The sequence below is a fragment of the Lynx rufus genome, unplaced genomic scaffold (assembly GCF_022079265.1).
Source record: "Lynx rufus isolate CCGP_SWC_20201006 ecotype Redwood Valley unplaced genomic scaffold, mLynRuf1.p SCAF_5, whole genome shotgun sequence".
Lineage (NCBI taxonomy): Eukaryota > Metazoa > Chordata > Mammalia > Carnivora > Felidae > Lynx > Lynx rufus.
Window position 1 is genome coordinate 26066265 of NW_025814867.1, and position 14526 is coordinate 26080790.

At 50.1% G+C, this 14526-nt stretch overlaps 1 protein-coding gene across 2 annotated transcripts in view; it reads left to right on the forward strand.

The window, feature by feature from the left end:
- The window catches only part of COLQ (collagen like tail subunit of asymmetric acetylcholinesterase), a 60435-nt gene extending 51532 nt beyond the window's left edge, over nucleotides 1-8903 (forward strand). For both annotated transcript variants that reach the window (XM_047098940.1, XM_047098941.1), the window contains exons 13-17: nucleotides 1259-1398; nucleotides 2287-2406; nucleotides 2789-2909; nucleotides 4282-4384; nucleotides 6316-8903. In XM_047098940.1, the coding sequence (XP_046954896.1) occupies nucleotides 1259-1398; nucleotides 2287-2406; nucleotides 2789-2909; nucleotides 4282-4384; nucleotides 6316-6385 (554 nt within the window). In that variant the 3' untranslated portion in view covers nucleotides 6386-8903. The remainder of the gene's footprint in view (nucleotides 1-1258; nucleotides 1399-2286; nucleotides 2407-2788; nucleotides 2910-4281; nucleotides 4385-6315) is intronic.
- Nucleotides 8904-14526: the final 5623 nt, after the last annotated feature.

Here is a 14526-nt window from a genome sequence, read left to right on the forward strand (position 1 = left end):
CTTGATCGGATAATCTCACAAGACACAAAATCGCAAACAGAGATAAGTGCTGTGAAGAAAAGGCATAGGGAACTATGACATTATCCAAGCGAACGTGCCAGAGTGCGAAGATTCAGAAGGCTTCCCTGCAGAAGTGATATTTGAATCCAGATCAGGAGCTAGCTGGAAGGCACCTGAGGAAGGAGGGATGGAGGGTGAAGGAAGAATAATCTAGTAGGGAAATGGCTTGTGCAAAGACCGTTTCCTTAGACCAGCGTTCGCGACCTTAGTATACACTGGAATCATCTTGAGAGCTTTTAAAAGTATGGATGCCTGGGTTCTGTTCTCTGCATTCTTAATGGAATTGGTCTGGAGTGTGGCCTGGATATTAGGACCTTTAAAAGTCTAGGTGAAGACTACTGCCCAAGCAGATCACCCACATTGCAGGGAATACATTTCCTAATCATATATGTTCACGACACTCTTCTCAGTACCAGGGGAGAATAAGTAGGTGGAGCATTTTCAGGCATTCCATTTTCTTCCAGAAGGAATGAAAGAAACCCACCTTTAGATATTCCTTCGTAAAGATCTCACAAATAAGAACAAAATAAAATGAATAAAAAAATAATAGAAGTTGTCAGCATTGTGTTCCTTAGATCCCTGTTAATAGTAGTCTAAACAAAAAGGAGATTGTTTTTCTCATACGAGGAGGTCCAGAGAGGTCAACAATGGCTGACTTTGGTTCAGCTTCTAAGTGTCACCATCAGGGTCCCATGCCCCATGAGCCCCTGGTCTTTCCTGTATGTTGGCTTCTCTTCTCATACCTATTACCTCAGGGTTGCAGTGTGGCTGCTGCTGCACCAGGCATGTTGTCTGTCTTCTAGACAGGAAGAAGGAGGAAGCTAGGTCTCTCACCAGCTCTGTTTTTTCCTTATCAGGATAGACTTTCTCAGATGCTTACCCTTCTCCCATCACAGACCTTGCATGCAAGGTCATCTGGGAAGTAGAATGTCTGTCTGGTTTCCAAAGTATAGAGAAAGGGAACGGAGAGAATTGGGGAAGGTACCCCAACACCCGGTGTGGTTAAGGGACCCACAGAGAACATCACCTCCTCCATATCTTGGATCAAAAAAGTCTCTTTAGACCTCTCCCCAGGGCCTACCCTAAGATGCTGTGGACTTTGACCTTCTTTCTGTTGTAAAGGTTGCTCACGTCTCCCCGGGGCTTTTTGGTTTTCACTTCCTTTGCTCTAGTAACACAGCATTCTGTTGCTTCCTAGGACAACTTGTGATGGGACCCAAAGGGGACAGAGGATTTCCCGGGCCTCCAGGAAGTTGTCTTTGTGGAACCCCTACGAATGTGAATAACCCCTCCTACAGGGAATCCATGTATGGGTCCAGCTCCCCTCATGTTCCTGTGGTAAGGCTCCTGGGAGAAAATCTGGTGGTTATCCATTGGGACCTCTCACCTGATCCTCCAAGAGCTCGTAAAAGCCTTTTAATAAACTGATTTCCTCATTATACCTGGTACGCACTCATTATAGGAAATTGGAAAATAAGGGAAAAATAAAAATCTAGGAAACCAAGTTGTCCATTTGGTTGTGGGTCCAACTTGAGGGTTTTTTTTCTTTGTCTTTTTTTTAAGGACAAAAAATTATAGAAAATTTTAAGCAAATGCAAAAGCAGAACAAATAGTGTAATAAACCTCTATGTACCCTTCACCCAAATTCAACATGTATCAACTCCTGGTTAATCCTGTTTCCTCTTTATACCCACTCACTACTGCCCACCCTCCCTTGGATTATTTTGAGGTAACCCTGGACATTAATTCATCACTTGAATGGCTGCATAATCATCCATCCATCATGCGACTGTGCTGTGATTTATTTAACCAGGGCCCTGTTGTTGGGTACTTGTACGGTTCTCCCAGGCTTTTCACTAATGTAAATAAAACCGTAATGAACACCTTTGAGTATAACAGTTTTGTTAAGACTCCTTTCCAGATGTTGAATTACTTGATTAGATGACATCATGTTTTTATTTAAGTCTCGGGAACATTTTAAATGTTAGAAAATTTTTAAATTGTGGACATTCTTATTGCAAACCCAGACCTTAGGAACTGGGTTGAGAAGATGTGGGAATCAGGACATCCCTCCCGACTTCAGGAGGATCCCCGGCATGTGATATGCAGACTCCCCCTCCCACTGTTAACCAGCCCAAGGATGGAGATTCTGTGTCCTCTTCCAGCTTTTCCCCTGACCCCTATAGAAGTGTTTTCTGGAATCCTCACCAGTGTGTTCTCTGGCAGATTTTTGTGGTCAACAACCAGGAGGAGCTCGAGAGGCTGAACACCCAAAACGCCATTGCCTTCCGCAAAGATCAGAGATCTCTGTACTTCAAGGACAGCCTTGGCTGGCTCCCCATCCAGGTACCCTGAGGCAGACACTCAGGACATACCCGAGGAAAGAAGGGCCACCGGTTGGGTCTAGCGCAGAGCTTTCTGCAGTCTGTTTCCGTGGAAGGGCTGGGCACGCTCCTCTTCTCTGCTTCTGAGCAGTTCTCCGTGCCCCCGCCCACCACATAGGACCTCCTCTTGGAGGCAGGGTTCCAGACGGTCTCCCATCCCCACACGGCCAGGATGCTGTCCTGATCTGGCCCAGCCTTCCCGTCAAGTGCAGAGCTCTGGGCCATAGGAGAGGGGTGCCTTTCCCATCCGGGAGGAACCCCCCTGCCCAGACCCGGGGTCTCCATCCCAGTGCCAACAACCTGTCATGCCATCCCTAGTAACTGTCCTGTGTTTCTTTGGCCAGGTGACCCCTTTCCACCCTGTGGACTATACTGTGGACCACCGTGGCTCCTGCGGGGATGGAGTCCTGCAGCCCGGGGAGGAGTGTGATGATGGAAATGATGACGTGGGTGACAGCTGCATCAGTGAGTGGTGCCTGCCTCGGGGAGGACCTGGATGAGGGAGGGCAAGCCCCTGGATGCCAGCTCTGGTGGGTTGGGGTGATCTCCAAGCCAGAGGGAGTACCCCTGGGCTGCTGTGGGGACGGCCCTCCCATTCAGGCCAAATGCTGACTTTTTACTGCCCACGCATATCATGGTGGGTTAGTGTCAAGGGTCTTGCCCCTAGAGAAGCCACCAGTCCCTCCTTTTCCCTGAATCCTACTTCTTGGCAAAACCCACGTTCCAGTTCACGTTCTTTATCAAAAGATAAAGGTGATACAGAGTGAAAGATGAAAGGGAGAAGCCAAGAATTTGCATCAGGACTTTTACCAGATGGAGCCCTGGTGACAAAGGCCTTCCTAGGGGAAGCAGACTTCAGGCTGATGGGATGCTATGGGGACAGGCAGGCCGCACCGCACTGGAGGGTTTGCTTTCCTTCTTCTTTTTTTAACCACGTGACACAAACAGGAGGTGGTGTGTCAAGTGGGGGATTTGGAGCCGGACGGAGTAGAGTTCGAATGTTCCTAGAGGAGGCTCTCAGTGAGTGGGGAATGGAGGGCAGTTCACAGCTCAAGTCTCACTTTCCTCCACTGGAAATTGGCTGTGTTGGTACTGACAGCTCAGCTCTTTAGAGATGCTGCGAGCTGATGTGCGCCAGGTCGTCTGGGTGTAGTAAGGATTCAACGTCCCTTCACTGAATGATTTTTAAGTCCTTGCTGTGAGGAGCCGGCCTGGCTGAGGGCCGGAGATGTGTAAATGAGCAGCGATGGGCACAGGGACCGAGAAGTGGCTGGATCTCTCTCTCTGTAGCTGTACTTGCCGGGACAGTTCCCGGGATGGTGATCCCCGGCATGCCCGCTTTGCCTGGAGTCCCTTCTGCCCCTGGTGCAGACAGAGTCAAATAGGAGATCACACAGCAGGAAGGAACCCCGTAAAAAGAGGGTTGTGGAAGCTCTCTGTAGACGAGAGCCGCCGTGGCCATCACTTGTGCCCAGTACGCAGTCTCCTGACTCTCACTCCTTGGGAACCCACGGTGTGTCCTGTGAAGGGGAGGTGGTGTCCACGCCCCAGGTTTGAGATAGAGATATTGAGGCTCAGGGAGGCCAAGGGGCCTGCTCTTGTTCTGTTGGCTAACAAGTAGCTGGAGTGGGCTGGAGCTTGGGTCTCCTTATTCTCTGGTGTGTGATTTGGGGGGGCTGAGGGGGCAGTCCCCGGATGCATCTGAAGCTTTATGGGAGTCTGCTTAAGAGGGTGCATGCTCTGGGTGGATCCTTTAGGCCACACAGTCCTTACAGGCTAAGGTAGGCCTGTCCCACCCCAGCACCCTCTCAGGGCTACACTCCCCTGTGTCCCTCAGGCTGTCACCGGGCCTACTGTGGAGATGGTCACCAGCACAAGGGAGTGGAGGACTGCGACGGCTCTGACTTTGGCCACCTGACCTGCGAGACCTATCTCCCTGGGTAGGAATCACCTCGCGTGCTATTATGACACCCCTGCCTCCCTCTCTGCCTGCTTCCTCCTCTTTCCTTCACAAATACTTTTTTTAACGCTGCTTATGTTTCTGGTACTTTCTAGACACTGAGGTATGGTGACAAATAGCACAACACATGGTCCCTGCTCACCTAAGGGAGACAGGCAACACACACATAATGACCACGTGCCCTCTTAGGGTGCCTGAGTGCCTCTGAGGCCGAGCTGAGACAGAGAGTCACCAGCTCCATCCCGGACCCCTGGCAATCAGCAATCTCTACGTTCAGCTGTTGCCCCTGGGTGAGCAGCTCCCAATCCCAGTGGCTACCATGACCACATTAGTCTTCTGGAAAGTGGGTCTGGAGGAAGCCCAGTGGAGGATGGAGGTACCAGGGCATTTCCAAGAATCTAAGCATCTGTATAACCTGAATTCTCTGCAACAACTCTGACCCCCAGGGCGGGACTATAGGTGCAGATGAGATCACACCAGCATTAACATCTAATTTTGCTGGCTCATGACTGTTCCAAGAAAACCCCGGGAAGTTAGTACCCCCTTCAGGCACCCCTCTACTTCTATCTGGGACTCTCCAGTGGGTGTTCACATTGACCTCCACGGTTGACATCTCCCAAGCCAGCTGAAGGACACTGGGCCTATGAGATGCAAAACCATACCACATTCCCCCTAATCCTCACAGATGCGGAGTTGTATAGTGTTGTAGGGAAAATGAGAAGGCTTTCCTCCCTAGTTCCTGCTTCTCTGTTGGTTCCACAATGGATCGCTGGCCTTTCATACCTCCTAGGTCCCTCAGGAGTCCAGTGTCTTCAGCCTTTGCTTTCAGCCCTATTCCTCTGGTAAGCTTGGACCCAGGCCCTCAGCAGGGCTAGGAAATAGACACCAGTCCTGTCTTTCTGTCACCCCTCTGTCCACTGACTCTGTCCACCCCTCTGTCCTCTGTCCAAGGAATGGAAGGCATTCCTCAATGGAAGGCATTCTCCTCAATGCCCACCCCCAAACACACACCAGCATCTCGAACCAGGCTGGGGGAACTACAGATCTGTAGTTCCAAAACTCCAAGCACTTTAGGCTTGGCCAGGACCCGACTGTATCTCTGTGTCTGTATGTACTGCCCTATCCCTGAAGTGCCCTATCCTCTGGCACTTGCCAGAGAGGTGGCAGGTCTGAGCTGATTGATGGCTTCATGGAGACAAGTCAGTGTAGATAACTGGACATGGAACACAGGACTGCATAGAGCCTGGGGCTTACCCACTGGTTCACTGTGGTTACTCATGTAATCTCTAGAGGCCTCAAGGGATGCTTGTGAATATGGGTATAATGTGTAACCATCATACATTAGCACTTGGGCTTACAGAGGTATAGGCTGTGCTGTCCAATCTGGTGGCCCCCGGCCACACATTGCTATTTAACTTCAAATTAATTAAGATTAAAAATGCAATTATTCATTCCTACTAACCTTATTTTAAGATCTCAGTAGATACACATGGCTAGAGGCTGCTGGACTGGACCGCACAGAAATAGAACATTTGCATCAGTACAGTATGACCAATGGATCGCGCCTGGAAACCTTTCAGGTCTTGAGAAGGGAGTGATTCTCTCAGAGATGCTGTGTTAAGAACATGGTTACCAACTCTTTCCACCCAGATCCCTCAGCTGGGCTCAAGGGGCAAAGCTGCAGAGGCCTGAACTCAACTGCCCCAAGCCTCTTACCCCAAGTGAGAATGAGAGCACTCTCTGGCAAACCCTGAGGCCCTTAGTGAGGTAGCAGTAGTGACAGCTGTCTGATGAGGGTGGACCAGAAGTCACCAGAGGTGGCCTCAGAACATGCCTTGGTCCTGAGGCCTGGGCAGGAGCCGTCGTACCCGCTGCCCTGCGCGCACCCTGACCCATATCTGCCCCCCTCAGGTCATATGGGGACCTGCAGTGCACCCCCTACTGCTACATCGACTCCACGTCCTGCCGCTACTTCACGTGAAGGGCCTTTGCGGAGAAGGCAGGCTGCATCCCACAGGATCGGCAGCAGCTTTTCCACCCTCATCAAATTGACTTCACACCCCCCGGTCCGGTTTCCGTCACCTTTGTGTGACAAAAATAAGGACGAGCTCTTGCTGCTAAGACATGCTTTTAACTCGGTCCAACCGGAAGAACTTAGGACCACTGCACCCTGTCTTAATCTGAGGTACCGGAGAACCTTCCACATGTCCCCGCTGGGAACCATTTTCCCATTGCTACCATCCAGCCAAATCGCCGACCTACAGTGCCCTTTTTCTTCGGAATGTTACCAACCCAGACCGTGGACTTGGCTCACAACTGTTACCTACGCCTAGACCTGCAGGGCTTTTTGAATTTGTCGTCATCCCATCTGGGTCATGTGGTGGACAGGCCTCCCCACTCCTCTGACCTCCAGAAATGTGGGCATTCTCACCCGGGGCAGCCGGCCGTCAGGTCTCTCCAGGCCTGTGAACCACAAAGCAGGGAAATGAACCCGCCTTCTTGGAGTGGCTCCCAGCTCTGCACCCGCTGAGGAACCCCTCAACTGGCCACAGTCCAGCACAGCCTCATGTGGATGCAGCTCCCCCAAGAAGGGACCCAACTGTGAAAAAGCCCGGAGAAAGCCACCAAACCGGTGCTCTGCCCCTGGGAAAGGGCGGAGGCCCAGCTGGGTGCTCAGCTTGTGAACAGCAGAACAGTGGCCTTCCTGCTTCTCAGTGTTTCCCAAGAGGGTAGCTTCTATAGTTTCACCATCCCCAGCACCACCTTGACCTCGTGGCTCTCAGTACTTGGACCTCTGTCTTGTGAATGCCCCTTATGTCCATCTCTTGTTCAGGAGATTCACCACCAGAGGGTGTGACTTCCTGAGCCTACACTTGGGCAGGCTTTTGGTGTTTCCGGTCCTTAGGAGAATGCCACCCCGGGTCTCCCCATGTGAGGCCCTACGACTGAATACCTGTTCTAGGCAGAGACCATTTCTGTCCTGAGCTCCAGCTCCTGGCTGCCTGCTGACTCCTGTGCACACCCTGTGACCTTCCCATTGTGTCTCTGGAGTGCAGAGCCTTGCCCTCGTGTGCCTGAGCCCCTCGTGTTTCTGCAGAGTCGTTAGTCTGGCATGACTGTGAGCTGCCTTGTACCACCATCTTTCCTGAGTGGGGCTGAGCTTTGTTTTGGAAAGATGTCTCCCCAGTGGCAGACCTCAAATGGGATTTCCTTGTTTGTTACCAGACGGAGGGACGCTGTTGAGCTTTTGTACAGAGCACTTTAACGTGCCTGAGTCTTGGGGACTCAGCAGACAAGAGCTTCTGGCCCAGCGGGCCATCACTAGTGGTCTGTAGCAGATGGGATCAACCTGAAGGTGAGGTCTTCAGAGATGGGCTTCAGACAAGAGCTTCCGGCTCAGCGGGCTGTCACTAGCGGGTCTGTAGCAGATGGGATCAGCCCAAGGGTGAGGTCTTCGGAGATGGGCACACTGGCCAGCTGGGTTCCCCCAGGCTCTACTGCACACCTTGGGGGTGATGTTGCTCCCATGAAAGCTGCACCTTCATGCTGGGATCTCCGGATATCAAGAAATATAAGCGGTTTGTTTCCCCACTGTGGCTTTTTCTTCCCTGGGGGTTTTGGACCAGAGTCCCAGCATTACTGGTTGGAATGAGGGGTCTGAATTCACTGTTTCTGAGGCTCTGCAGAGGATTCTAGAATGTGGAGCAGTCCCACTCAGAGACAAGGGAGGAAACGGAGGTTGAAAGATAGGGAGGGACTTAGCCAAAGTCACAGAGCCTGGTCTTGCTAACCTAGCCTCACCCCAGCCTTATTTTAGGACCCTGTTTAGAACGAGATGGCGTTCCGGCACTGCCCTTGGACCTGGCACGAGGGGCCCTGTCCTGGGTCTCTTGCCTTAGAGGGTACCAATCTGGCCCTCCTCTGGCCATGACCCTCCCCACAGGGCAGGGAGTCTGTGAGGCCAAGGCGACATGCCTACTGGACACCCCTCTCCCAGACCGTGTTCCAGGTACCCAGGAGACCACAGTTCTCACCCAAGCGGTCCTGAGCCTGAGGCCTCTTCCCCAAGTCTGCCTGCCTGAGTATGACCTGCATACGCCTGTAAGCATGAGGGGTGACCAGGGACAGGCTGTGTTTAGGTGTTGCAGATGGGGCTCGGATAGGCGGGCTGGAGTTGCCACAGAGATACACACGAGGCCCCTCTCAGTGCAGGCTGGGCCTTGCTCTCCTCGTGCTGCCACAGAACTTTGAGGAATCTAAATAGTCCATATTCAAACCCAGCCTTCTAGGTCTTTATGAAGGTGTGACTGACAGGTAAGCAGAGAGAACATATTTAAGAACACTCTGTTAGTTTGATTATAATGTAAATACGTAGACATTTGGTGTGTGAGCCTCCACCTATGCTCTTGTAACCAGATCCCACAATATTAGAGGGGTCTGTCTCCAAGTATTGCAAGGGGGGTTCTGAAAGGCCCTGAAAATAAAAGGGTTCAAAGCCACGTGTTTATATATATGTATATAATAATAGTAGTTCTCCCCCTGTGGAATTGTGAAATGGAGAAATGAAAGATGAAGGAAGATGGGCTGTCCCCAGCCCTGCCCTGAAATGCTAACTGTGGTGGAGGGAGCAGGCTCCCCAGGAACAGGGGCACCTGTAATAAGCAGGCCAGGCGGCCACAGGATAGGTAGCTAGATGTTTCCAGAGAGCACTTGCTGGTCCTGTAGGGAACTGAGGGGCCACAGTGTGGAGAGAAGGACGATGAACCCGGAGTCCTGGCACCTGGGCTCAGGCTAGGTTTGTCGCGTCTCACAGCCTCCATTTCCTTACCCGGAAGAAACTGTAACAAGGGCTAAATTTTCTTTTGGCTTTAACAGCTTGTGGGTGGGGACACCATCCTCCAGTGGTGACAGGGCCTGCCTAGGAGTGGTGATGGATTCCTTCAGCTGCTCCTGAGGCTGTCACATGGAGTGGCTGAAAATATCATAGGGTCTTCAGAGGTGCAGTTGGGTCGCTAAAAAAGGCTATGCCAGCTTAGATGCTTTTGTTGGTAGGTGGCAGAAAATCCAACTTAAATATCATATAAACCACAGGGTGAAATTTATTGGCCAATATAAGGTAAAAACTCCAGAGGTAGGGTGGAGATCAGGCATGGTTCAATCAAGGCTCCCACTCCATTTCTCTGCTTGAGCTGTCCTCTCTGCTATTTGCATCTCTCCTGTTAGTTTGATCCTTGGGGTGGTCACAAGCTGACTGTTACAGTTTCAGGCTTACATCTGCACCCTACGATATCCAGAGGAAGAGAGAACATCTATTCCAGTGGCCCCCAAGACATTTTTTTCCAGAAGCCACCCCAAAATCTTACCTTGAGCCTCATTGCCTGTTTGGGGTCACATGCCCATTCCTGAACCAATTCATATCATCAGGAGAATGCCACCTGCTAACTGGATTACAGCTGGGTTCCTGAACCCACAGGGGCAAAAGCTACAAGAACACTCGTAGCCCACTCCCTGGCGACTCTCCAGAAGTAGATGGGCTGTGTAAGGAAAGGGTGGCTACTGGATGATATAGTGGGGAGCAGAAATGGGGTGAATGGGTGCTGGGTACACAGTGTCCGTCACAGTGGCCGTCTCTGGTTTTACTTTTCCTTTTGGCAGGAATAGGTGCTGAGCCACTTGAGGCAAACATTTGGGAAGATTCCTCACACCTAAAAAGCTCTTGGCTGATTCTGATAGGTCCACTCGAGAGAGGCTGCCTCTCCCAGGGAGGCATAGGTAGTGAAAGAGGTGGTGTAGTTTGCTTTCGGGAAAAAAAGGAAGAGGACTGGATTCACGTATCTGGGTTTGAAGCCTGGCTGTCACCAGTGCACTGTTTAATCATCCTGCATAATTTACTTTTCTGTTTTTGTCATCTTTATACTGGGAATAATAGTACCTTATTTTCAGGGTTGTGTTGAATTTTACTGATTATATGGTTAAAATTTCTGACACCTAGAAACTCTTCAGGGAGGGCTGGGTTTTATCTGTGTCATGATTATTTGGTGACTCACACCAAATCGGTCACCTCTTTGGGACCTGGGGTCTCTTTCTTCCCCCTTTGAGGCTGGTTGCATGAGTCCACTTTTGATGGCAGTTTGGACCACAGCCTTTACTACAAATCAGTGAAAAAGAGCAGTGGTTCTCACACTTTGCAGCACATTGGCCCATTTGATGACCAGGGATGAACCAACAAAACTTACGTAGACCAACAAAATTAGGTTTGCTGACTTGCAGAGGGAGACCGAACACCAGAGAACAATGGGGCATTTCACCAAACCAAGAAAGACCAGATTATGATAGGATCTGGGGGTTAGTATAGGTAGAATGTAAAAGCAGCATTGTGGGGACAGGCTCAAAGCAGAGCAGGCAGTGTATAACGGGGGTCAAGATGAAGCCTGGACTAGGAAGTGGACCCAGGTCCTGATTCCTTGGAAAACTACAAAGTTAGTTGGGAAAAAAAGCATGGAATGTTATGCCTGAAAATCCCTATCAGAATTTCTGTATCTGCGGTAGAAACTGAAACTGCTTCTCTGTGTCAAAGTGACTCACGTGGCTCAGGTCTTCCAGGCAAGAGTGGAAAGTTTCAATCTTACTGATAGGATTGCACGCTGCAAAATTTTGTCACAAAAGTTCACCGTGATTTTTGTTCAGGTTGCAGGAGTAAAAAGCAAGGCTGGGGCCATCACTGAAAGGCGAGCAGTAGTCCCTCAAAAGAGTGATCATGATACGGCGGATCTGGCAGGAAGATCGCTTCCCGTTAACTTTGCAGCTGGCTTTATCAGTGTCTGCTGTGGCACTCTGATGAATGCCAGAAACAGGGCCGACTTTTCCTCTCTCGGTCTGGGCTGGTTTTTAACCCTTTCACCAGTAACGGAGGCCCAAGCTCCGTTCAACTGATCCCCAAAGATCCAGGTCGGCCCACAGGCTCCTAACAACCAAGGAAGCACAGGGATGGGGTTCGGCCCCAGAAGTCTTTATCCACCTGCAAAGCCAGCTGAATGACAAATTTGTGAGCAAAGTAAGGTCTTTAGAGGAAACTTGGTAACTAGTACTTAGAAAGCAGTGCTTGGAAAGATGGTAGGACAAATTTTCTGAGCATCATGGGACATACTGGTCATCCATCACTCTAATATGGGCATAGAGGACACATGGGTCGAATTGCTTACGAATCTCCAAACCTCATAATTAGGGCGACTTCTGCTCCAATGACTGCCTTACTTCAGTGATCTCCCCCAATCCCTCCTCTATAGTGAACCAATTTCAGTGAAACTCAGATCTTGCATTTGGTAACAATGAGCTCACAGATGAAGTACCTTGGCAATTCATCAGGGAGATTGTTACACTTCAGCAGCTCCCAGTTGCCACCCATGGGCCCAGAGGCTCCAGGAGTGTGGGTTCCTCTCCAGCATCTTCATTTGTAACCATTCTGAGAGGTTGCAAATCACACAGAAGTAACGGGTTAAGGAATGTCCCCACCCCTACCCCCGGGGGCAATAGAGGAAGTGAACTCACATTCCCTTTAGCAGAGGGGCTTCCTCTCTGGGGGGGGGGGGGGGGCGGGCTCACCTGAGTTCTTTTCAGCCCAGACAGTTAGAGTCAGACAAGTTTACAAGAAACCACCTCGCTAAAGGAAGAAATAAGCTATTTCCCCTGCCGTCTATCCCCCCCTTGTCCTACCACCTTTATAGAAGGGAAACGGGGCCCATGTAATCATGAAAATCTGCCAAGATGCTATTATCTCAAGAGAATTGAATATGTCATTATTTTGGTTTCTGTAATTTCTTCAAGGACAGTGAGGAATTATCTTGCCATCTTTCCACGCCCTTAATACCTCTTGTAGATGTTGGTTTTTGACGTTCCAGTTCATAGAGTACCATACCCCACTGCATGCACCACTCCAGGTTACCCTCAGTCTAACACCTGGGATGGGAAGTTGAAAGCAGTCATACCATCGTCATCACTTGAGGCTCACCAAGGGAGTCTGTTTCCTTGGGGCAGAGGTTCTAAAGCTTTAGGGTTTATCAGGATGTCCCGAAGGGTTTGTCACACAGATTATTGGGGCCCACTTTGGAACTTCCGATTCAACAGATCTTGGGGGGGGTGGAAACTTGATTATATTTCTAACAAGGTCCCAGGGACCACATTTTAGGAGCCACTACTCTGGGGAAACATCTCTTCTGAGAACAATGGCCGTAGACCAAATACACTGCGGCGGGGGGGGGGGGGGGGGGGGGGGAGGACTTTGAGTAGGTGGCTTTTTACATGCTCTTCCATTAAGGATGTAGGGTCTGTGTCCCTCTTGAATCCAGGTGGGCTTTTGATTGTTGGAGCAATAGAATACTGTGGATGTGATGCTGTGTGACTTTCCAGGCTAGGTCATAAACAACCAAGCAGCTCTTGGGATGCTCATTCTAGGAGAAAGCAGCCATCACGTAAGAAGACCAACTACCTTGAGACTGCTGTGTTAGAGAGTCTCTGGCTGACAGTCCTAATGAGCCTGCTTCCAGCCATCCCCACCACGGTGCCAGACATGTGAGTGAAGCCAGTTTGAATTCTCTAGTCCTGCCCATCTGCCAACTGAGTCCCAGTGAGTGACCTCAGTTGGAGCCAAAAGAATTGCCCAGCCAAGCTCTGTCCTAAATCCTAACCAACAGATTCCATGAGATAAAATGGTTGTTGTTTTAAGCCACTAAGTTTTAGGGTAGTTTGTTACTTAGCAATAGGCAATGAACGGTGCTCTAGGTTGGAAAGGTTGGAAAGGAAGCACGCTACTCTGAATAGGGCAGAGTGCCAAGTCCAGAGGAGCCTTTGCTTGGTTTGGGTGCCCTCTGCAGGAACCATGGACAGAAAGTGGCCTTAACCCCTACGTGGACTCTTATTTAACTGGCCAGGAGAAAAGCCAAGTTGAGGAAGGACTTAGTGATTATATGGTCCAGTGTTGTCAACCATGGTAGGGACATGGCGTACGTGGAGGAAGTAGATTGATTGCAGTGATCGCCCGAATTCTCACACTTCTCTGTACCTACACCTTGCAACTCCTCCCATCACCTGGCAGAATGCACTGTATTTGCCCACCCCTTGATTCTGAACTTGACCCTGTGACTTGCTTTGGCCAATGACACGTTAGCAATTGTGACAGAGGCAGTTGTTTCCTCTCTCACTCTAGCATCTCTGCCTTTGCCATGACAATGTGCTGGGCTAGGTTGCTAGAGGGTAAGGCACAAGGAGCCCGCCTGAACTGCCCCAGCCGTGCTGGCCAAGTCCTCCTAGATCAGCTGAGTCTGCAAACTGCCAGGCGTATGGAGTCCAGTCAAGACCAGACTGTCCAGCCACACCAGTCTTAATCGCCAATCCAGAGCTGTAAGCAAAATAAATGCTTATCTTAAGCCACTGAATTCTGGGATGCTTTGTTACGTGTCATTGTGTGGCAACAATTAACTGAGGACCACACTCCTTTGAGTGAGGAATGGACACTTCCCCATTGAGATTCCTGGTTCAAATCTAACTCCTATTTCCACCTGAGGAAATGTGAGCCAGTTACAGAATGGGCAGCAGAGGATTCCTAGGCTAGTTCTCTTAGTGCATAATTGTATTCAATCCAAATTTATTGAGCACCCATTAGGTGAGAGATACCAGAGAATTAAGAAGGAATATGGTCACTGCTCACCTAGAAGTTTGCAAGACCGCTGTGGGCATTGCTGTGTGTGGAATGGAAGCAGGAGGCAGGATCACTTCCAGCCAATGAATGTACTGGGGGGAGGGGGGAGCGTGGCATTCCAGGTGGAAGCAATTTGGTGTGCTAAAAGAATTAGGATATGTCTGGAGACTCAGTTTAACCCCCGCATGGTTCTTAGAGTCAAAGCCAAGTCTGCCTTTCCAGACCGGGTAATGGCCTCAGATGCCATGTGGCTCACATCCTTCCAGTTTTGAACTTCACACCTTTTGAAGCTGAGGTGTTCATCCTAATGAGCATAAACACCAAATTAAAAAGGAATTCATTTAGAGAAGCAGGCATAAGCATAAAGGATTAATAGAACCTTACATTTTTCATTGATTCCTAGTAAAAAAATAAAACCCACCAAGACA